General features: G+C 38.0%; 4 protein-coding genes and 2 non-coding genes across 6 annotated transcripts; 3 read left to right on the forward strand and 3 right to left on the reverse strand.

Annotated features, from left to right (window-relative positions):
- Positions 1-6,503: 6,503 nt before the first annotated feature.
- On the forward strand, positions 6,504-12,835 carry LOC125470819 (serine/threonine-protein phosphatase PP2A-4 catalytic subunit-like). The gene is made up of 11 exons (XM_048570476.1): positions 6,504-6,660; positions 7,941-7,997; positions 8,182-8,265; positions 8,981-9,052; positions 9,791-9,862; positions 10,140-10,180; positions 11,179-11,245; positions 11,648-11,839; positions 11,972-12,061; positions 12,157-12,264; positions 12,401-12,835. Exons 1-11 carry the CDS (start codon positions 6,568-6,570, stop codon positions 12,464-12,466), a joined length of 942 nt encoding a protein of 313 aa, XP_048426433.1. The 5' UTR covers positions 6,504-6,567; the 3' UTR covers positions 12,467-12,835.
- Positions 12,836-13,350: 515 nt separating this feature from the next.
- Positions 13,351-16,265, reverse strand: LOC125470818 (lipid phosphate phosphatase delta-like). The gene is made up of 8 exons (XM_048570475.1): positions 15,957-16,265; positions 15,741-15,836; positions 15,526-15,600; positions 15,303-15,433; positions 14,937-15,040; positions 14,722-14,850; positions 14,072-14,187; positions 13,351-13,865 (listed from the first exon to the last, which is right to left on the reverse strand). Exons 1-8 carry the CDS (start codon positions 16,116-16,118, stop codon positions 13,455-13,457), a joined length of 1,224 nt encoding a protein of 407 aa, XP_048426432.1. The 5' UTR covers positions 16,119-16,265; the 3' UTR covers positions 13,351-13,454.
- A 1,467-nt stretch (positions 16,266-17,732) lies between these two features.
- Positions 17,733-20,252, reverse strand: LOC125470832 (fatty acyl-CoA reductase 2, chloroplastic-like). The gene is given in 10 exon segments (XM_048570498.1): positions 17,733-17,895; positions 18,205-18,602; positions 18,791-18,872; positions 18,975-19,030; positions 19,032-19,137; positions 19,227-19,434; positions 19,530-19,638; positions 19,786-19,944; positions 20,031-20,134; positions 20,249-20,252. Coding segments are annotated over 10 exon segments (1,389 nt in total).
- LOC125470799 (fatty acyl-CoA reductase 2, chloroplastic-like) lies at positions 20,245-21,057 on the reverse strand. The gene has a single exon (XM_048570432.1). The coding sequence runs from the start codon at positions 20,672-20,674 to the stop codon at positions 20,264-20,266; it is 411 nt and encodes a 136-aa protein (XP_048426389.1). The 5' UTR covers positions 20,675-21,057; the 3' UTR covers positions 20,245-20,263.
- A 529-nt stretch (positions 21,058-21,586) lies between these two features.
- On the forward strand, positions 21,587-21,658 carry TRNAG-UCC. The gene has a single exon. It is a non-coding gene; the product is annotated as a tRNA-Gly (tRNA).
- A 1,743-nt stretch (positions 21,659-23,401) lies between these two features.
- TRNAG-UCC lies at positions 23,402-23,473 on the forward strand. Its single transcript has one exon. It is a non-coding gene; the product is annotated as a tRNA-Gly (tRNA).
- Positions 23,474-23,774: the final 301 nt, after the last annotated feature.

Genomic DNA, 23,774 nt, shown 5'->3' on the forward strand with positions numbered 1-23,774 from the left:
CCGGTGAGAGCCACGTGGCCATGCTCAGAGTCGTTGGATTTCCAACGGCTAGTTTTTGTAGGCCGTTGGATTTCCAACGGTAAAAAAAATTTAATTTTGACTTTTAAAATGGACCGTCCGATCACAGATCAACGGTCCAAGTTTTTTTCACCAAAAATTTTAAAAAAAAAAAAAAAAAGGCCCAACGGTCAGAATTTTGACCGTTGGCCACGTGGCAGCTTATTGGCTGTTGGATTTGATTATTTTTCAAATCCAACGGTCCAGATTAATTACAACATTAAAATTTATTAAAAAATAATTAAAAATTGTGATTTTTTTTTTAAAAAATACAGAAAAATTTTAAAAAATTAATTTTTTTTTCTATAAATACCTAACCTTCATCTTCCACCTTACACCACAAAATAGTACGTTCGGATAATGACACATGGCGTGACGAGATTGGTTAAAAATCCTATCCGAAATTAAAACTATATTTTTTTTATTTATTATTTTATAAAAAAATTATTTAATATTTTAAATGGACTGGGTGCCAGCGCATTTTGTAGGGGTGGAGATCGTTTGTGCTAGCGCATTTTTAGACTGGGTGCCAGCACATTTTTTTTGGGGTGGAGATGCTTTGGCCTATTACTGTTCATTGGGTCTATTACTGTTCAATTAAGTAGATAAATGGTGACACACCCCAACCCAGAAAGTCCACTTGGACCCTGAATCGAGCTGTGCTGGCCGACACCTGGAAGGTGACGAAGCCATAAAATGTGATAGTGCATAAAAAGTGATTAAATTTGAAACTAAAAGTGTCTAAATACCAGAGTGCGCTACGAGTGGGAGCGAACCCATTTCACGCGCGATGTCAGAGCATAAGTAAGGTACAGTAATGTGAGTAAGAATCATACCCTCAAAAATATCCATCAATACTAAGATTCGCCACAGATTTTTGTCGATACAAACTCAGCAGCTAAAACCTGGAGTCCACGCTATACTACTCTAGCACGCGCATCGAGGCGTCCTGAATGATCGGTCCCTGCCACGAAGTCCAAAAGTGGACGGAAGATGGTCAATTTTGCCCACGAAGCCGGCGGGTGCCTAAAACTTCCCGACGTCGATTCGTCGTCTACGGTGGTCCAACGGGGTCAAGGTTGGTTGGGTTTTGCTCCTGGGATGATGGGCTACAAAGCCCAAGTGGTGGCATCGGCCATCGCTTTGCCGATTTGCCGGAAAATGGAGAAGGGTGGCCGGAGCACCATTGATTTTCGTCAACTTTCGTGGCCTCAAACCTCCACATCCCGTGGTCAATCAAGGTGGTTCTTGGGTGGGTTTTGTAGAGGGGAATGAGAGCTTCAAAATGGTGGTGGTGGCATCGAAAAACTCCACCGGAGTTGGCCGGAATCGGCCTTGGAATATGGCCTCGCGGTGGTGCGGGTATGGGTGCACGGGAAGCCTTTTTCCCTTTTTTTTTTTTTTTTCTTTTCTTCCCTCTTTCTGATTGGGCTTCCATTAATTTAAATAAACACTCACCTTGAATAACCAATTTCGAACGTCCGTAACTATACCGTTATAATTCGGACTCGCAAACGGTTTTCGCCTATACGTTCGTACCAATGAGTACTACGAGGATATGCTAAAAGAATAAGTCCCACATCTCTCAAGTCAATGGTCAACAGAAGTCAAAGTCCGTGCCTCTAGGGCAATTTCGTAAACTCACGCTTTTAAAATAAATTAAAAATGTAAAATTTGGAACGGGTTGTCACAATCTACCCACCTTAAGAAAATTTCGTCCTCGAAATTTAAAATCATTAGTCCAATGTAGAATACTCAAAATTAAAGAGATATACCTGTAAATACATACACAAGGAAGACATCAAGTTATAGCGACTACATAAAAGAGGATGACATTCCGTCATTATCGGAGTGTTATGACTCTTCTTTCATGCCTCCAAACCTATTTTCCTTCTCTTTTACATAAACGTGTTCAAAGCGTAACGCACTTCGAAATTTAGCATGTAGTATTTTTGGGTCAAGCCCAAGCAACCATTAACAAATCAAATAAGTAAATACAAATATTAACGTAAAATAATCTACTTGTTTACTTGCTTAACAACCCAACGAATAAGTTATTAATATTATGGTCTGTACACCACAAAACCGACAATTCACTGATGTCTTGATAAGCAAGTAACAATTCCCGAGGGTGCAATATTACCATCTTGCCCCTCAATGGGAAATATACATACCAACCTCGATCGTACTCATTCACTACCTTATGAGGCAACATCGTCAATAACATAAATTTTCTACATCACCATCTCAATTAAATATTCGTTCGCAATAATCTGCTGTAAATCACAAGCTGCACATACAATATTTGTATTATATTTTGAAGGATACCATACTCTTAAACAGGAATGTAACCGTAGTTACCCATAATTCTAACAAAAGTATGCGTGCATTAAATATGCGCTGTGCGTAAAATCTCCATACATCAACCCCAATGATACCATAGCTAACTCGAAATTGTAACCGTGTTTACAAGTAACTAGAATGAAGATAAGGATATACTGTAGCCATGTTACTGGTGGGACAAACAAGATGCAACTCGTCCACAAAGGTCTGAGTAACTCATTTCAAACTAATCAATCTAGGGTTAGAAATGTGATACTTAACAACTTCTAATACTCAAAACCTTCATAACGACTTTCAAAGGCTTGGAAGTGAAACATATAACACGATGAAATATAAATACACCAAGATGATAATCTTGTCAGGTTTCTGTTTGCTGAATTTGTATAGAAGTCTACAAGTAGTTTTCTCAAAAAGTCATCGTCCTCTGGATGCAATTAGAAAATTGTAGTTGCCCAAGGAAGTTTGAACTCTATATCCTCAACATCCTCACAACATTAATCAAAAGCAGGGTACATCTAGAGTGAGGATTCATTTAGAACACATCAACGGGAGCCTCGATTTTATCTCTTTCCTACTTCCACATTTGATCACGTCACAAAGATAATTTCTAGATCACATCCCCCGAAGAGGTTGACTACATTCCACTTCTATCTTAGTGGTCTTCACAAGTGTCTAGTTGTTGAAATTTCAACACCCATTTTTTTTTTTTTTTTTTTTACGAAACAATTATTGCCAATACTTCAATTTTTAGAGCAAGAAAAATATTGTTTTCTACTTAAGTAAACCACCACCAATTGGAACATCATATAAGCGTATCATTGGTTTAGCATCACGATTAATGAATTTCACATTCTTCACATATACAACATCTCTCGAACTGAACATATAAAAAGATACTTTCTAACTCCATTCATACAAAATGATTAAAATCATTTGAACCATTTCTTGGTAGATTAAAGGTAAATCTATATCGATACTCATACTTCCCAATCAAATAGAAAAGGACATGCTGGAAGTGTGTGAGAGTAGGTACACCATAGTGCACTCATAGATGCCAATTTAATTCTACTATTGCTTCCGACAAAACTTAGCTTGTTCCAAAAAGTAAATGTAATAAAAAGTTCGAAGATCAATGAAGATTTGGACACACTTCTACATAAAAGTCCCAATCAATAATCCAATAAAATTAGAAATTGTTAATTCTAGGTCATAAGTATGATGGTTCATCTTTAACGGTTCTACCACCGAGAAACATAAGCGTTAACCTACTAAGAAAGTCTGAATCCGAATTAACTTGTCACATCAATCGACAATCACTATGCATCATCAAAATCTCCACCGAGAAGTGTCATCTAGCCTTGAAATAAGGTGATGACTGTTGACTTTAGGTCAATGAATAAGATGGTTCGTTTCAAACGGTTCTAATCGTGAAAATAAAAGCAATACTCCGTCATGTTGCCATACCGACTTAACAATGTGGTGGTATCCGCGGTAAGATTTTTGAGATATGACGCCAAAAGTATACGTCCTCGAAATTTACAGTACTACTAACCAACTCTACGACACGAACAAAAAGGTCTTCACAGTTTCCTCGACACTCATAACAATCTAACAGTGAGCTACCATCCCGCATTTCGATTCTAATGTCTACCTATGGAAGTGATCGAGAGGTGGTTAGTCAAAGGGTTTTCGTTTACCTATATAAGTGATAGGGTAAAAACAACAATCATGAGTTTACCGTTCTATTACAAAGCTTATTTCTAAGCTTCCACGATCCTAAGGCTCAAGCGAAGTAGTTCATTGATCCTAGGAGGATTTAATGATTGCTTTTCGGATTTCTACAACTCCCAGGATATGACAACTTACATTCGCAAGCCTATTCTCACCCATTTAATAAGTATAACTACGAAAGCAAAAATTTGGAATAGCGTTGATTGAAAAATCTCAATGCTAGAAAAAGACCTTGCCTAAGATCTACTTTCAAAAAGACTTCATCGACAGTCGATCTTCCTCCTAAAGATCCAACATGAACCCAAGTATGCTTGAAGATATTAGTGCTAATAGGGACCGAACAATAATTATCCCTCAGATGATCTTCCGCGAAATGTTACTAAGAAATTAAGACTAACTAAGATTTCCATTCTTTAAAGAATCAATACTAACAGCGGTAGGAAAATGATAGAATTATTTGGTAATATCTCTGGCGATACATAATTATCAAAACATTTACTTAGGCCATCAACTTGCCTCACTTTTATACCTTTCCTCCACGAGGAAAATCTTCGTTTCAATTCTAAGGACAACCGCCAAAATGATTTTATAAAATGTCGTCAAGACCACAAAATTGTCCAAAACTGAAGAAAAGTTAACATATTTTTCCATATTCGACGAGGCGATAAAGTTCGAACGTCAAACACAAAAACCAAGAGTGCTCACATCACGCGTGTGATGAACACAATACTGCCCAACTAGGCTCTGATACCAAACTGACACACCCCAACCCAGAAAGTCCACTTGGACCCTGAATCGAGCTGTGCTGGCCGACACCTGGAAGGTGACGAAGCCATAAAATGTGATAGTGCATAAAAAGTGATTAAATTTGAAACTAAAAGTGTCTAAATACCAGAGTGCGCTACGAGTGGGAGCGAACCCATTTCACGCGCGATGTCAGAGCATAAGTAAGGTACAGTAATGTGAGTAAGAATCATACCCTCAAAAATATCCATCAATACTAAGATTCGCCACAGATTTTTGTCGATACAAACTCAGCAGCTAAAACCTGGAGTCCACGCTATACTACTCTAGCACGCGCATCGAGGCGTCCTGAATGATCGGTCCCTGCCACGAAGTCCAAAAGTGGACGGAAGATGGTCAATTTTGCCCACGAAGCCGGCGGGTGCCTAAAACTTCCCGACGTCGATTCGTCGTCTACGGTGGTCCAACGGGGTCAAGGTTGGTTGGGTTTTGCTCCTGGGATGATGGGCTACAAAGCCCAAGTGGTGGCATCGGCCATCGCTTTGCCGATTTGCCGGAAAATGGAGAAGGGTGGCCGGAGCACCATTGATTTTCGTCAACTTTCGTGGCCTCAAACCTCCACATCCCGTGGTCAATCAAGGTGGTTCTTGGGTGGGTTTTGTAGAGGGGAATGAGAGCTTCAAAATGGTGGTGGTGGCATCGAAAAACTCCACCGGAGTTGGCCGGAATCGGCCTTGGAATATGGCCTCGCGGTGGTGCGGGTATGGGTGCACGGGAAGCCTTTTTCCCTTTTTTTTTTTTTTTCTTTTCTTCCCTCTTTCTGATTGGGCTTCCATTAATTTAAATAAACACTCACCTTGAATAACCAATTTCGAACGTCCGTAACTATACCGTTATAATTCGGACTCGCAAACGGTTTTCGCCTATACGTTCGTACCAATGAGTACTACGAGGATATGCTAAAAGAATAAGTCCCACATCTCTCAAGTCAATGGTCAACAGAAGTCAAAGTCCGTGCCTCTAGGGCAATTTCGTAAACTCACGCTTTTAAAATAAATTAAAAATGTAAAATTTGGAACGGGTTGTCACAAATGGGCTGGGTGCTGGCGCAAAGTCTTTAGGGGTGGAGTTGCTCTTATTAGGGTTTAGTCCACTGGAACTTTGCACTCCTGCCCATGAAAAATATATTAAATTGTAATAAAAAAAATTAATTTAGGGATGTGATATCTACACACTTCTTTTTTACTTCTCACATACTTTTTTAATTTTCAACCGTCAAATCAAATGAATTTGAAACGATCAAAAAAATGTGTAGATAGCATACCCTTATTTAAACATATTAGTTGTGCTGATAGCATGGGTTTGGGCAGGGCCTCTCTCAATTCCAAGAGCAAGCCCACAGGAACAAAAGCGAATGGCATGAAGTATAAAAATGGAAACTGAAGTGGGACAATTACGTAATTCAACAAATACGTGGCAGTGGATGGTGTGTAATCAGAGCCTTCAAACCCACTCGCTCCCTCCTCACGCGCTCTCTCGTTCGATTTTTGTCTCCGTCCTCTCCACCTCTGCTTTAAGCACGATCAGAGAGTGAGGACCGGAACCAATATCTTAATCTGGGATTAGGGTTATCCCTAATCCGAATACCTGTAAAATCCCCAATTCGATTTTTTAATTCGAAGCCGAGAGAAGATGGGCATGAATTCGGTATCGACGGACACGAACAGCGATCTCAACAAGCAGATCGAGCAACTCATGCAATGCAAGCCACTCTCAGAGCAACAGGTTTTGCTACATTCTTCGTTTTCTTGAGTTGGTTTTTGGTGGGTGATTGAGTGGTGTTTGATTGAGAAACTTGGGGATTAGGGTTGTTTTGGGGTCTGTTTGGTTGCCTGGAAAATTTGGGAACGAAAATGGGGTCATGGAGTTTCTTGGTATGTTGTTGGATTTGTGGGAATTGCAATTTCTAGGTGAAATTTTGGTGTGTATTTTCTTAAGGGAAAAAAAAAAGTTCTTTACTCTTCTTGGTTTTCTTAGCCACCAAATGGGGAATTTTTCATTTTCTTTTATGTGTGTTTGTAGTGATGTAATTCAGGTTCTGTTTATTGTGATTTTAAATCAAATGCCTTACTTTGTCTCAATTTTTTGTGCCTTTCATTTGTTTGCCAATTTTGGGGACAACTCATGAACTCTGTTAGTAGTGATACAAAAGTTTCTGAATCATTTCGTCATGATTTGGAGCGAGATGCCCGGTATTTTGAGTTTTAATGGAAAGAGGGGTAAAGATTGTTAGGCAATACAATTTGATGATTTTGTGCACGGGGAAACTCTGGAATTGTCACAATTGGTACACTTGCGGAGAATGGTAGATTGGCCATTTCCGGAATGACATGAAATTAGTTAGATTGGCATAAAATAAGGGGGTACTTATAGTCTCATAACTCTATTTCAGTCGAAGAATGTATTTTGGCTAGGGGACCTTTGAGTTGATTACGTGAAGAACCAAATTGTCTTATAACAAGCTTCTCATTTGTTTTAAAAATGGATGGGATTCCTATAAATATTTTAGCGATTGACTATAGATACGGAAGTTGTAATTTTCAAAATGAAATATCTTATACACATACAAAACTATGTGAAATGGACTAAAGTATAATCTGGGACTTTTACCTCAGTTTTAAACTTGGCTATATGCCAGAATGGTTTATTTATACACCTTTTAAGTTATCTTCCCCTTTTTTTTTAAATTATCTTGTCTTTTAGTATCAGAACTGTCCCTCGTCAACATCCACTTCCTACTCTTTTCTTTCTGAAGTTTTTGTAATGAGTGTGCAAATAAAGTTCTCAAATTGCTCTCTTCTCCATTTTCTCTTGTAATAAAGTTAGGGTAGTGCTATCCACACACCCATTTTTACTTCTCATACACCCCTCTCAATTTTCAGCCGTTGGATCAAATGAATTGAAGAATATCATTGGCCAAAAGTTAACAAGGGTGTGTGAAGAGCACTATCCTAAAATTAAACAAAGTATCTGTACATGATCATTTCTTCATTGCTTCATTGTAGGTGAGAATGTTATGCGAGAAAGCAAAGGAAATTTTAATGGGAGAAAGCAATGTTCAGGTGAAGATTTTGCTTTCTTTAGTCTCTTATCATATTTGGATTACATTACATATTTCATTGTTTTTGCATTTTGTATGGGGAAAAAGCTTTTATTTTTGTCCTTCATTTGAACTGGTAACTCTGGTGTAGATCTTTCAAATTATATTGGTAGACACTTATATTATTTATTTGCATGTACTTACAGCCTGTGAAAAGCCCAGTGACAATTTGTGGCGATATTCATGGGCAGTTTCACGACCTTGCAGAGCTTTTTCGAATTGGAGGGAAGGTATCAGCTTTGACTATGACCTTTTTGTATTTAACTCTTCTATTTCAGTTGATGGAATAAAATATCTAAATAAACTAATTGAGATCTGCAAATGAAGATTGAAGTCTTGCTGAGGTATTGTAGAGTAAATTGCCTAATGGGAACTGCATCTAATTAACATCAGTTGGATATTATTGACTTTGTCAACACCAGTTAAATACTGACTTTGTCAATGATGCTGCTTGTTATATTAATATAACTTTTTCCCCTGGACCCAAACTGTCATTTTGTGGTATCCAAATTTTTTCGGTTACTTGTTCTGCTTACCCAGTTCTTTTTCCTCCCTTTTTTTCTTTTGATGTTCTATTAACAGTATTTCATCGAGTCATGTCTTTTTGCTGTAGTTTGGTTTGTTTTCATCTTGCATTGTATTGTTTAGAAAAATATAATAATAATAATAATAATGGGAAGAAAACTCATATGCCTTGTCAATGGATTTCACAATGATTAATTTTAGGGAAGTGATTTTCACACACCCTTTTTAGCTTCTCACACCCGTCTTTATTTATGGCCATCGGATTGAATAATTCAAACGGAATCAATAGCCAGGATTAAACATGAGTGTGTAAGAGGCTAAGAGGGGTGTGGGATACTCACTTCCCAGGATTATTTTTCTATTTTTGTTGATTTTATTGCCAAAAATCTTATTAAGGGTTGTTATCAATTTCTTTGACAGTGTCCTGATACCAATTACTTGTTTATGGGAGATTATGTGGACCGTGGCTATTACTCTGTTGAAACCGTGACGGTATGTAACTATCAATCTTTTGGATTTTCTTATGGTCATGAAAAAGCATCATGTGTGATTTCCCCAGAGTTTAGCTCCATCAAGTACTGCCGTAGAGTTGTTTTTCAGTTCGCATACTAGCATATGCTCTGACAAGTACAAGCACCAGTACTAAAGAGATATACATGTGGCCTTTTTTACACTTTGGTTCGTATTACTTTGATGTTTAGTTTGTGAAAAACTTGGCACATTTTTCGTTTTGCATAATTTTATTTAGTGTGTGCCTGGGTTAACCAGGGTAAGTTGTTTGGCTCTCTAACTCTTGGGTTTTAAATTCTACTTCTTATGTGCACTGGCTAAAATTCCTGGCATAAAATTAAAAATACCACAGAAATGATTCTTATATGTGGGTGTATATACGCTCATGTGAATGCTTTACATTTGATTAAAAGTCACTATCTGTCATTTTGTCAGTCAATCCATTTTCCTTGAAACTTTGAGTGACAATCTATGAAATTCAGGCTAGCATTTGGGGTGATATATCATATAAGTTTGACGGTCACGATTTGGAAAGACAGTTCCTTTAGGGGCCAAAACCAAATTGTTTTAAATGGCAATGTTTGGTACTTTGACTGGCTTCGGATGAAACTGGGTCTTTCCCCCTTTAAAATGCATGGCATCTAAAATTTGTTTAAGCAATTTTATATTGTTTTCATGCTTTCAGATTTATTGCTGATAACGGCTTTTTTATTTATCTAGCTCTTAGTGGCTCTGAAAGTGCGTTATCCTCAGCGAATCACTATTCTCAGAGGAAACCATGAAAGTCGTCAGGTATTTTACCTTTTGCCAATTTATGTTGTTTGATTTTGCTTTCAGCAAATGTCATAAAGCTTATGTTTTGTATCTTTTGTTACAAAGAATAATGAGCGTGTTGGAAAAAAGAGGACATTCTGTTCAATCTTCAAATTTCTCTCTTTTTGGTTGATTGCTGGTTCCATGCAAAATTGTAATGGACCCTGCATTTATGAATTTCAAATTCTGGTGGAACATTGATCTGGAAGCATTATGGTGGTTTATAACTTCTTACTTGTTTCATTTTTTTCCGCAGATTACTCAGGTTTATGGATTTTATGATGAATGTCTCCGAAAGTGAGTGTCCTGCACACTAATGAAGTATTTTGAAAAATTTACTTACCTTGAATGTGTATGACTGTATTGGTTTTCATGTTGGAAGCATAAACACATCCATAATGGGCAAATGATTGGTATCAATTGATGAAGGGGAATTAAATTAGTTAATCCAAATAAAAAAAAGGATTGAAACTTAGGAACTATTGGAGTCGTTATTGCCATTGGACGGTTAGATTCAAACAAACTGAGTAGGAAGATGTGTTTGATTTGGATGTAAACTCCTTGTGATTCTGAATACTTCTTCTGCCTGAGATTGGAGAAAGTAGAATCAGACTTGAACTGAGGTCAATTGCAGGCAGTACCATTTCATGGTTACAATAGAAGGCATATTAGTACCACTCCAATCAAGGTTTACGAAGCCTTTCATTCTCCTGGGTAGCATAAGCTTCATGTATGACAAACAAACCAACTGTTGTGCGAGCTCACAAATTATGCAAGATCTTCTCGAAGATTATTGACAAGTTATCAGACATGTCATTGAGATGTTATTTAGCCATAATATTGCTTGAAACACTCTGTCAGGAACTGCTTCTCCTTAAAACATTTGGTTTGTTTCTTATCATCATCTGAACAAGATGTGAAGTCTTGAGTTCTTATAATTACAGGATACTGCAGTTTTTGAAGCTTCTATTAGATTATGCTGAATCATTCCTACTGTAGTCTGTTTGTGTATGTGGCATGGTTCAACACCTGATGCAATAGAGCATGAGGTTATCACTCTCTTTCTCTTAAGGCCTCATGTTTGTTCGTCATTTGGGTACTGGTTTGGCATTTCTATCTAATATTGTGATTTAAAGACGTACCTTTTGAGTTGTTTTAGTTTTAGTACTTTGGCCTTTTAGATTAAATTGTACTTTTTTATAGTGGTTTCTTACACTCTTATGCATGTAGAACAATCTGCTTCTAGCTCCTCTGGCAAATCAATGACAGTGCATTGTCTGATAATCTAATTACAGGTATGGAAATGCCAATGTTTGGAAGATCTTCACTGACCTTTTTGACTACTTTCCACTGACAGCATTGGTGAGTAAAAGTTTCCACCAGGTTGACCCGTGTGATACTATTTTGGATACAGATGGAAATAATTTTCTATGGGTTACTTTTGTGGTTTTCTGTAGCTTAAATTCACCTTGCTCATTACCTCACTTTAGCTGTAACGTGATCAGTGAACAACTCTTCACGATGTTTTTCTGTGTGAAGAGAGGAATAACAATGGTTCAAATTCAAAACACTGCAAGTTTTAGCATTCTTGATAAAAGATAAAAGTGAGAAGAGATCTACGTTTTCAAATTATTTCTTTTGATAATTTGAGCTGATTTCCTTTGTTTCCTGCTTCTTTCAACTCACTTTAATCGTTGATGGGGCTGAAGTACTCCCGTTGATTACCTATTATGATACTCATATGTGCTGATCTCTCCTTTTTAGGTTGAGTCAGAAATATTTTGCCTGCATGGTGGATTGTCCCCTTCAATTGAAAACCTTGATAACATAAGGAATTTTGACCGTGTTCAAGAGGTTCCGCATGAAGGGCCGATGTGTGATCTGTTATGGTCTGACCCAGATGACCGATGTGGTTGGGGTATTTCACCTCGTGGTGCAGGATATACTTTTGGCCAGGTAACTTCAAATATGTTGTTGGACTCTTATTTTTTGAAAATATTACAATGACTTGTGTCTTATATATACTATATACGATGTTTGCATTGTGTCTATGTAGTACTTACCGGTCCAATACTCTTTTTTTTGCAGGATATATCTGAACAATTTAATCATACAAACAATTTAAAGTTGATTGCAAGAGCTCATCAGTTGGTTATGGATGGATTCAACTGGGCACATGTAATTTTCTTATCTGTAAAATTGGGATTTTTTATCGTCTACTTTGGCACGCAGCGGATAAGGTCTATTGATCTAACATTGTTTTGTTTTGACAGGAACAAAAGGTGGTTACTATATTTAGTGCACCCAATTATTGCTATCGCTGTGGGAACATGGCTTCTGTTTTAGAAGTCGATGACTGCAGGGGCCATACCTTCATTCAGGTGCTCATTCTCTCTCTCTCTCTCTCTCTCTCTCTCTCTCTTACGCGCACACACACACGCTCATAAGTAATAAGAGTTGAGGCATAGTTTGATAGGCTTTGTGAGCGCTTCAAATATATGCTTTATGCTTTCGCAGTTTGAGCCAGCTCCAAGGAGAGGAGAGCCGGATGTTACCCGTAGAACACCCGATTACTTTCTGTGAAGCAACTGCATTGGTGTCATTTATTTTGTGGTTCGTCCACTCTTCCACACTTGGGGTAGCACATTGTTTTTGCACAAGATGACTATCGGGTCTGCAACCCAAGTCTTCCTGTCGGGTTATAGGATTCCAAGACCGATGTAAAATACACAGGTAAGGTGCCTGCTGATTTGTCTTACATTAGAACGTTGCTGGATCTCCCATCGAATAGTTTGCCTAGCTGTTGACGCACCGTAATTATTGTATCATATCCAGCAGAAGATGTGGATATTCTTATTGGTTTTGTATTTCTTTTTCGTCCTCGTACGTTTTGCTCACCCTCCCCATGGGGATCATGGAACTTTATTATTAGTGGATGTTTTTGCTCTTTTATTCGATTCCTCAATGTATCGCAATGCGATGGGATGGTTCTGTAATGCTCACCCACTTGAACAAGAACGCGGGATCTTGTCTTGAGAAAAGCCAAGTGCTTGTATATGCATATTCTGAACTTCGAACTTTGAAGGATACCAAGTGTGTCGAACTAAGAGCTTTGAGTTTTGGGATCACTGCATGGCTGTATGGCATTGCGAGGAAGGCATCAACACCGACTACTTTGCTATCGTCTGAAGATAGCCAACCCCACAAGGGGATCGTAGTTTGTTTGGTCACCCGAGGTTTTAGGTTTGATACTCTCCTCGCCCACTATTGCTGTCAACACCGTAAGAAACTTTTAGTTCGAGTAGTTAAGAGTATTTGTCCTTGCATGCACACGTCTCGAAGCTTGATTCCCCTCTCCCAACGATCGCCTGTAATAACAAAAACAAGATACCCGGAAGTGGGTGGAGGAATTATCCTAACAGTAATACAAACAAATTCATGTAACTGCAGAAGGGTTTCCCCGGAAATAGCAAAATCGATTTGGTTCATTACTGCAAACATAATCTTTTTACAAACTGGACAGGTAGCAAAATTTGTACGTGCATATTCTAATAATATGAATAATGAAGCACTACAATCGTAGATGAGAGAAAAGGGAAGGAACAAGATCAACGACGGACCATGCCAGCCCTGCATATTGAAGGAATCTTATACCAGTATCAACGTCAAACGATTCTTGGCCGGAGAAAAAGAACAGTTTTTGGACATAACCTGATTGCTTCAAGCCATCTGATTTTTTGCCATCATCTGATCCCCTTAGCGACGCGATGTAAGTGGTTGATCTTATTGGGATGCCCAAGGTGTTGGCTAGCACTGGAAGAATCCATTTAGCAAGAGCTTTGCTGCAGAACTTCACGATAAGTATGGTTGGTATTCCCACAAGCATTCTTCCCATAAAGCCAGGGACGGTTAATTGTGATGTAAATACACGTGGAACGGCTTCATGGTGGAACTGATGGTACGTCTGCTGGACCCCAGACACCTGGATAACATTGTTGTTTTTGGTGCAACTTATGAGGAACGGAAAATAAACTTGGACAGAAAAATTTTCATGAATATAAGATTGGAGATTAACTAGTATTAACAGGATAATATAAAGTTTGCCTGATTTAAGATAAAGCTTGTGTAATAGTAAATGAATATGCAAATTTAGCAACGTCTGATGTTAAGGGATCATTGATTACTTACAATTCCTAATGCAACGCCATTGAAGGCTGTGTGGTACTCAAAACTTGGAGTCGGAAACTCAGGAGTTGGATAAGCAAAAAGCAGTATCAAGCTTAGGCCAGCCCAAAAGGATGTTACTGCAATACAAACAATGTGCATTAAGAATACATAGAGACTTGTCAAGTTGTAATTTCCATAAATGATTTCTCATTGCATTCCAAGAGTGTTGAGGTACAACCCCGTTCTACTTATCGCAAAATATGTCCAAAAAGGTTCATATTTCTGCATTCTTCTTTAATCTGAACCTGATTCACAATACTCGTTTGATAGTACAACTTCGGTGCATCACAAAAAGAGGCCCCATTTCTAAAGGGCGGTTCTCCTGCATTAGATGGAAGATTTTGTCCCATCCTTGCTTTAACATGATACTGAAAGCATTTCTAGAAACCTTTTATCCATGTCGGATGCATCAGACCGAGTTCCATGCTTATTTCAATCCTAAGAGAGCGTGCAATGGTCATATCTGTATATATCCTGTATGCATACCACCTTTGGGCTCACACCTGACTGTTGCAAACTTCTTGCATTGTTAAGTTCTTTAAAAGCTTAGGTTTGTGCTCTAGGTTGTTTCGACCACAATATATGAGTTAAATGACTTGTAGTGTGCTTACCATTTTGTCCCGAGACTACAAAACTGTCAACGTATTTGTAAACACTGAGCCAGAACCAAAGAATCACCAGTCCAATAGCAAGCCCACTTATGATATCAATAGGACTGTGCATGCCGAGAAAAATTCTTCCTATCAATAAAACACAAGTTAGGTTCGAGATTAAACAATAAATATAAAGAAGCTGTCAAACAACTCATAGAAAATGATAAACTCACCTAAACCAATGAAACCCACAAGCAAGCAAACAAGAGCGAATCCAGCAATTTTAACATGGGCATCTTCATTCTGAGTATAGGATAGGATGTAATGCAAAAGGAATCTGGAAACACCTAACCGAAGAGCAAACGGTTAGTACATACACGACAGTAATTGCCTCAACTTGAGAAATCAAGAGTTTGGCAAAATAAGCGTGAACCATGTATCCCGGTTCATTCAGAATATATGTTCAAAATCAAGACCTTCATGAGCAAGCAGCACGCAGTTTATAATCTTGAACTAAAATTAAAACAATTTATCATTAGCTCTGCCTCAAAGTTTATGCTTGAAAAACAAGCTGCACGGACAAGAAGAAAAGTAGTTACCCGGATAAGCACACCGTGTTTAGAGTGTGAGAAGATGGCAATCCATATTCCAAAGCATTATCTTCCTCATCTTTCGTAGCGGTTATTCTTCTAACAGGTGGGCAACAAGGTCTAGGAGCTGATACCACATCCTATAAACACAAAAAGACGAAAAATATGTAACTTGAAACCCGAAATCACTTAACCAATTATAAAAACTAAACAGTAAGGAAGAAGTGGTTACTTTTATGCAGTTCCCCATATAATCACAGAAAGCCATCAACAGAGTCATTTGTCTTGCCAATTTGCCATGACCGCTCTAAAAACCGTCAACGAAAAGCAACAATGACAAGAAATTCCCAGAATTTCGGTTAATACAACAAACATACAGCTAAAAAATGACATAAAAACAATCACAGGAACTAAAATTCACCATTGAAGTGAGAACAAAAAGCTTACCCAGAAAAGCAAAGGAAGAAAAGCAGTGTAAAACGGCACAGAAACAACACAGGACAAGGCAGAGAAGAAAGAATCCAAGGATCTATGCTGGTAGTTCTGCAAAAACCCAACAAAAACCCAAATTCAAAAAATTCAAAAAGTCAAATAAAAATTGAAATTTCATGGAATTGAACAAAAATGATCATCTGAGTCGGGTTGGATTTGACGGTGTGGAACCTGGATCTGGAGGATGAGAGGAGTGCCGGCGGTGACATGGTGGGCCACCCATGGTTGCAGGAAAGATCGAAGCTTTCGAGTCACATCGAGATATGAAACTACTATCACCCATGACACAATCCCGCAGAGTGTTGCCCCTTGCCACACTGCTATGCTCTCCATTCCCTTCTTCTCTCTCCTCTCTCTCTCTCTCCGTGTTTCTGTCTCAGAGAGAAGAACAAGGAGGAGGCTATGAGAGACGCAGAAAACAAAGAAAACCGAACCTTTCTTTTTTGTTCAAATCAAAGATAACAAAAATGGAAAATCAAAGATAACAAAAATGGAAAATCAAATACTAGGACTTGGACTTGTTGGCAAAATAATTTTTTAATATATATGGATATTAAAAAACTCTCCCGAATTTATTTTCTGAGATTACCGGCTCTGTTTTGATGCACCGTTTAATTAGAGAACGTCAAAAATATATTTTATGTGGTCACTTATTACTATAATTTAATACTATATCTCTTTACTCAGAGATCTTAGATTCGACTCTCGTCAAAAATGAATTCGCATTACATTATTGTTGACTCATTATGAAGCTTAGCCTACTCTCTTATCCCTTAATGTGAATCATATCCTTTGTTGAAAAACACGTCCCATTTGATTCGATGCAACATAAAAAAGATTAGTTTGATGTCAATATATGGTCGCGATGTTCAATATTAAAACAATAAATAATAAATAACGTTTAATAGTATGAAGTCTTATTTGTCTGCCTGGTTTGTTCGTTGGACAGTTGTCGTTAGATTTTGACTGCCGGAGAAATGTCTGCCGCTCAGGAAATTACGTACCACTTTCCAAAACCAAATATTGCAAGATCAATAAAGAAAGGGTATTTATTACAAATGGACCTTTAGATTGACTTAAGTTATCAAAAAGGTCCCTCAGTTTCACAATCAATCAGTGTTGTTATTGACATTATGTGTTACACAATTATCGATAAAATCCGTTAAATTTTCTATTAATTTGTTGATGTGGCATATTGAAGTCCGCACAACCAATTATTTGACGCTACATTGATTGATTTTGAAAGTGAGAGATCATTTTGTTGACTTAAGTCAATCTTAAGGACTATTTGTAATAAAAATACGTTATTCACAAATCGTGAAATATGTACTTTCCCACGAAAGGGTGCAAGTATTATCCATTAAAAATGGTGTGAAAATGTTGTTGGTTTGCCATTGATTCCAAAACCTAAAACTATTAGTGTGGAGTCTTATGTTCTGAACAATATTCCTCGTAACTCATGAGCTAGAGGGCCCAAAAACTGGAATTATAACTTATTTTGGAAGATTGCAGTAGCAATAATTCAATCATTCCGATCAATAATCATTTGGTCTCCGCTCATTGCAGGAAGGTTGTGAATTAAAATATCATATTGATGATCGTCTGCGTGTATAAATTCAAATACATTACATTGTAAAAATTATATTGATGATTGTCTGCGTGTATAAATTCAAAATCTTAAATATTTAACACAACATTAATATGTGCGTATAAATCCAAGATCTTAAAAATTTTACACAGCATCAATAGTATATATAACCTCTATAATATAATATCGCTCGCAGTGAGACGGTCAGGCCAAAAATTATGATTGAATATTTATATTTCTTTCTTGTATCATAGAAGTTTAATGAAAAATGGAAAATAATATTTGGCTTATTACAAATTAGTTGCATGACTTGAGATAATTTAATTAGGGCCACAGGGGTGGGAAGCATTTTGTTTCAACTACAAACCTCCTCTGCCCTTCAAGACATGCCTCTTAAGTCCAGGAATATGAACATTTGTAATATAGTCCTTCCAATCTATGCTTCCAACATCAAACCCAAACTTCCTCTTTTCTTTTTCTGACGTCCTCTCCATCAGTCTCCCAATGTTGCTGTTGTCAAACCTGCACCAATCAATGAATTCAAATTCACATGTTTTTCGTTTATTCGGGCGATATTTTAATCTAACCTAAATTACGATGGAAATGTCAGAGTATACTGCTCTAGCCAACTTGAATAAATCCAGGTCTATTTGATCTTAAATTTAAATGAAAGACGTGTAGAAGTGGGTTGGGCCGCTTGGAACGTGCCCCTCTTGCACCCGAGTTTGATCCCCGCTTCATAAATAAGAGTAGTTTCGACTATTGCTTATTTCAAAATATTTAAATGGAGAGCCACAATGATATGTTCCACAGTGCAATGCAATACCATACCTTCCACCATAGAAAGTATATGGCTCATAAATGCCAGCCAAGTACTTTGCTTGCTCAACTGATTTTCTGCAGATCATTTCCAGCTTCTGAGACAGCTTCCCGTTTGACGAAGACAACGCTGTCAACCCGCTTCGCCAGAGGGCGTCTCTCCAAATGTGGGCAGAGAAATCCTCCATTGAGCTGAAGAGCTTCATCGATGGAACTTGGATTGGCCTGCCCTTCACGTCCATGCACGGCGAGGAATTGTAATGCTCATAGAGCAGTTCACTCAGTTCTTGGAAATCTAAAGGGTTTGCAACTGATGAAGTTATCTGGTAGATGTTGATTTCTTGTTTCTGAGCCATTCCATGATTTGCAATTGCCGCCAATATTGCGTTGGCAACCATGTCTGCTGGAACCTGCTAGCAGTCATGCCAACAATGCAGCTACAATTCAGTGAATAAACACGCGATACACTCATATACATATACACGTGTATATATAGGTGCTGCATACTTTTCTGCTACATATTTTTCCATGTCAATGTCATAAAGCCAACATAACGATGCCGAACAGCCAAATGGAAGAAATAAAAGCAAGTAATTACCACATCGAGTACTCCGTTTGGATCAACTAGAAAACCTGTGAGCTGCCCTTTTCCGTAGTGCAAAACAATCGGATCCATCATCCTGCGAAAATTGGGACAGTAGAGGATTATTTCAAAGCTGATGTAAATCTGAAAAATTTAGATGAAATTTCTGTTTCAAGTAAAATACACACTTAAGATGTACCTATTTCCTTCCATCCAACCAGGAAATGGCTCTTTGCAAGTGCTTTCGATGACACTAAGGCCGGATTATGACTACCGGTGTTTCACCTCTCATGTTATTAATCATCATTTCTCCCATAGCCTTGGTGAACACATACGTATCTTGCCATCCGTACTTTCGTGCCCTGATAAGATGATTGTTTCGTCGTGTTAAAACAATAATCAATGTGATTCAGATCCTAGTTTTGTCATGGTAAAAAGGTGAAGCCATTACCTTTCTAAACCCAACTCTTTCATCTTTTGAGCAACCTCATTGTTTTCATAAGCTCCCTTGGAATTTAAAGTCAAATTTATTTCATTTTCGACATCAAGGGGATAAAATCCTGGTGGGGTTTCAGATTTGTGTTTTTCGCCTGCTATGCTTTCGCCAATACAAAATGGCTTCTCCATAATTCTCCCTTGCCTTTGTCCATTAACAGAAGCTGAAAATGAGAGGACAAAAGCATCAGTTTTTAAGTAAAATTAGAGTTGGAAAAAGCAGTTTCGTAGAAGCATATCACAGCTTTCTGTTACTTACCGGTTGAAACTTGCAGGAAAAGCTTAAGTTTCTTGCACTTCTTTCCGAAGGCCATAAGGTGACAAGGTCCTTTTGTGTTTATATCTACAGCTACATCATATCTGCAAAGCTGAATGGTATGGAAATCCATCATAATCAGAAAGAAAAAAATTCGGAGAAATTCATATACATGTAGTGAAGAGTGAGAAACTTCCGGAGGTAAAAAGCCGTCTAATCTTTCATGAAACGTTGTGTTGGCTGCAGAATTTACAATTACATCAACTTCTTTCGAAATCAAACCGGCTACATCATCTTCTATGCCAAGATCTGATTCACATACATTTCCAACCACAGGAACCAGCTTGCTCAACATGAAGGATTGATAAGATTTTCCGTAAGTTTGTCTTAGGCACTTGAACAGCTCTGCATTTATGATCTGCGCAACGACAACAGCACACACATCAGAATTGAAGGTAAGAGGCAGGAAATAGAAGAAATATGAATAGATTAGAGAACATATACTTCAGTTTTTAATCTCTCCATTGCAGCTTCCTTGTTTTTTGCCTTGATCAAGAGAAATATCTTCCCCACATCCGGCGCTGTCCTCAATATCTTCTCGATAAGAACTGGATGTTCTTAAGAAAAAGAACAGAAACTTATGCAACACATCAAAAGGGTCTTTACTATATTCATGCAGTTTTCGTCGAAATTACTTGTTGATCAAAAGAATGATCAAAGACACATTTTCGGTTTGTCTAGTAACTATTTTTACCTTTTGCTAGAAACCCGGTTGCACCAGTTATGATAAACCCCTTTCCTCTAAAAAATTTTACAATTCCAATGCCGTCATGCATGTCAACCAAAGAGGTGGATGGAGTTGATGATGATCCGCCAAAAGGCATCAAATCCTTCACCGCGATGTTACTCTCTTTCGAGCTCTTCTGGTCATTCGGAGTTAAGACCAGGCTTCCGGCATCCATCACGGCTGCGTAAGAAAACCCGCCAGTCTTTACAACATTGCCACTACTTGACCCCTGACACAAAACCACACTCCTTTTTCTCTTCAACAAGCACCAATTCCTCTTATGATCATCACACACTCTCAAGACTTTATCCGGCGCAACTGCTGACGGCGGTGAGAAAGAGTTGAGGAACACAGCTCCCATCACTGCCAAGAAAACTGAAAAAAAGAAAGAAAAACACAAATTAATCAAATGAAAGAGGAAAAAAAAAAAAAGATAACAAACAAAAGTTGTTGCAGTAAAAAATGCATGGTTGGGTTGAAACCCTAGCTAAACACTTCCTATCCCAAAAGAGAAAAAGAAGCAAGTAAACTACCTAAGGTTTTTATGAGGTAAAAAGATTGGTAGTTTGGATTTGGTTTTTGTACACTTGATATTCTAGAGAGAGAAAGGAAGGGTGGAGGTAGGAGTGAGATGGGAGTTAGGTCATTTTGTTAGGGAGGATTTTGGCACAAGAGGGAGGACTCTTTTTATGCCACCCTTTCACACATTTTTTTGCCAACGGCAAAGTTGGCGGGAACTCTCTTGGCATCTCCCCCATTATGTTTTTTATTAGTGGTTCTTAGGTGGGGTGGGGTTTTTATGACCATTTATGATTTTAACCCCCAAAATAATCTAGGGTCAAAAAGGGTGTGGATGGAACAATGAAAAGTAGGCCAGCCATCTATTGTGTGCGATTGTTCTCTAATTATGAGTATATCAGTTGATAATTACCTATTAGAGAGACATAGTTAGTGTTTTTATTGCCAAACAACCACTTGGATTGACAATCGAACTTTAAATTTTGTTCTTAAGTTAATCATCTCTGAATTTTGGTGAACAAAGCCTATAAATCTCAATCAACATTATATATTATTTATCTGAAAAGAATAGCATACAAAGCAAAATAAAGACTAAATTTTACCAAGACTAAATGATCGTCGTGCTCAATCGGCGTTGCATGTCAATTTTTCTTTTCCATAATACAATATGTAACTAGTTAGCCATGAAATCCAACAACAAAAAAAAAAGCATGATTTATTTATAAGTCGAGAATGTGCTATATTGTTACCTCAAGCGTTTGTAGTCCAACGGTTAGGATAATTGCCTTCCAAGCAATAGACCCGGGTTCGACTCCCGGCAAACGCAACTTTTACACTATTTATTTTTCACATTACTTTTCTTTACTCCTCATCCCCTTAGGCCTCGTTTGGCACACCATATAAAGCACCGGATAGTACTAATTATACGGAGTACAGTGTTTGGTGTCCGTTCGTATTAAATAGCCATCGGATTAAATAATCCGACCCACCTATTTTATCCAGTGAATACCCGCTTTCTTATACTCTCCAAAACCACGGGACAATTTAGTTGGGGCTCTCTCCCTCCCTCTGTTCTTCTTCTTCGTTTCCCCTCTCTCTATTCTTCTTCACAGCCGCTGTCTTTGCTTACAAAAACCAACCACACTCCCTCCATTTTCCCAATCAAAACTCCCCAAAATTCCAAGTAGCTTCCAAGAAACCAAAGAATCCCGCAAATCCTAAAACCCAATTCCTTCGCCAGCCACCATGAACCACCACCACCAGCAAGTTCCATCCAACCACCCAGAACAAGACTTTTCTCTCCCTGCATCTTCTTCTAGCTACCGCAGGATCTCCCTCCCTCTTCTCCGCCGCTGCATCTTTCTCCGTCGTTGCATCTCTCTCTACTTCCTCCACCGCAGACTCTTCGGTTCTCTTCCTGCATCTTCTTCTGTCTACTGTAGGAGTTCCCTCCCTCTTCTCCACCGCTGCATCTCTCTCTGTTTCCTCCACCGCAGACTCTTCGGCGATCCGTCTCGGATCTCAACAAACAAAGAAACAAAGATTTGTCAATTTTTTTTTCTTCCCCTTTCTTATCCGTTCAATACCAAACACAGTATAAATAATACGGTTATTAGTCCGATACTGCACCAAACACCCAATTAATTTAGTCAGTACTATCTGGTGGCTATTTATCCTATCCGACAGAAATAATCAGTACAATCCGAGCTGCCAAACGAGGCCTTAGTGTAGAGAATATCATCTATTCAAAAAAAAAAAAAAAATCTCGCATATCCAAAATAATCCTTACGCAGCCAACATGAATATTGTTTAAAATCTTGCATATCCAAAATAATCCTTACGCAGCCAATATGAATATTGTTTGTTTGTTTTCTCCTTTTAGGAGAATTCTCATTGTAGGATTTATTCATTTTGAGCGACTAATTCAGTAATAACAACTCATGTTAACAACAAAAGTTTTAGTGGAGTTTTCATTTGCTAAACTCAGGTTGTTCAAAAACCACTTTCTCGTTTCCCTTTTTGTTTGTTTGTTTTTTCTTTTTAGGAGAATTCTTGTTTTTTATTAGTGGTTCTTTGGGTGAGGTGGGGTTTTTATGACCATTTGTGATTTTAACCCCCAAAATAATCTAGGGTCAAAAAGGGTGTGGATGGAACAATGAGAAGTAGGTCAGCCGTCTATTGTGTGCGATTGTTCTCTAATTATGAGTATGTCAGTTGATAATTACCTATTAGAGAGACATAGTTAGTGTTTTTATTGCCAAACAACCACTTGGATTACAATCGATTTTAAAATTTGTTCTTAAGTTAATCATCTCTGAATTTTGGTGAACAAAGCCTATAAATCTCATTCAACATTATATATTATTTATCTAAAAAGAATGGCATACAAAGCAAAATAAAGACTAAATTTTACCAAGACTAAATGATCGTCGTGCTCAATCGGCGTTGCATGTCAATTTTTCTTTTCCATAATACAATATGTAACTAGTTAGCCATGAAATCCAACAACAAAAAAAAAGAAAAGCATGATTTATTTATAACTCGAGAATGTGCTGGATTGTTACCTCAAGCGTTTGTAGTCCAACGGTTAGGATAATTGCCTTCCAAGCAATAGACCCGGGTTCGACTCCCGGCAAACGCAACTTTTACGCTATTTATTTTTCGCGTTACTTTTCTGTACTCCCCATCCCCTTAGTATAGAGAATATCGTCAAAAACCACTTTCTCGTTTCCCTTTTTGTTTGTTTGTTTTTTCTTTTTAGGAGAATTCTTGTTATAGGATTTATCCCAATACCTTACTAGACAACCTGCGCAAGAGTGTCACAATTTCTTTGAGAAGGTAGAGGCCAAGGATATTAAGCGACTGATTCGGCATAACAACTCATGTGAAGAACAAGAGTTTTAGTGGAGTTTTGATTGCTAAACTCAAGTTGCTCAAAATCC

This window comes from the organism of the source record quoted next, unplaced genomic scaffold (assembly GCF_019419815.1).
Source record: "Pyrus x bretschneideri cultivar Hongxiangsu unplaced genomic scaffold, Pyrus_bretschneideri_v1 Contig53, whole genome shotgun sequence".
In the NCBI taxonomy this organism is placed as follows: Eukaryota; Viridiplantae; Streptophyta; class Magnoliopsida; order Rosales; family Rosaceae; genus Pyrus; species Pyrus x bretschneideri.

Coding starts and splice junctions, on each gene's coding strand:
- LOC125470818 (XM_048570475.1), bottom strand. CDS start 16,118: ATGGAGAGCATAGCAGTGTGGCAAGGGGCAACACTCTGCGGGATTGTG. Junction 15,041..15,302: donor AACACGGTGTGCTTATCCGG/GTAACTACTTTT, acceptor AGGTGTTTCCAG/ATTCCTTTTGCATTACATCC. Junction 14,188..14,721: donor TGTAGTCTCGGGACAAAATG/GTAAGCACACTA, acceptor TTTGTATTGCAG/TAACATCCTTTTGGGCTGGC.
- LOC125470819 (XM_048570476.1), top strand. CDS start 6,568: ATGGGCATGAATTCGGTATCGACGGACACGAACAGCGATCTCAACAAG. Junction 6,661..7,940: donor AGCCACTCTCAGAGCAACAG/GTTTTGCTACAT, acceptor GCTTCATTGTAG/GTGAGAATGTTATGCGAGAA. Junction 12,062..12,156: donor ATGGATTCAACTGGGCACAT/GTAATTTTCTTA, acceptor TTGTTTTGACAG/GAACAAAAGGTGGTTACTAT.
- LOC125470799 (XM_048570432.1), bottom strand. CDS start 20,674: ATGGGAGCTGTGTTCCTCAACTCTTTCTCACCGCCGTCAGCAGTTGCG.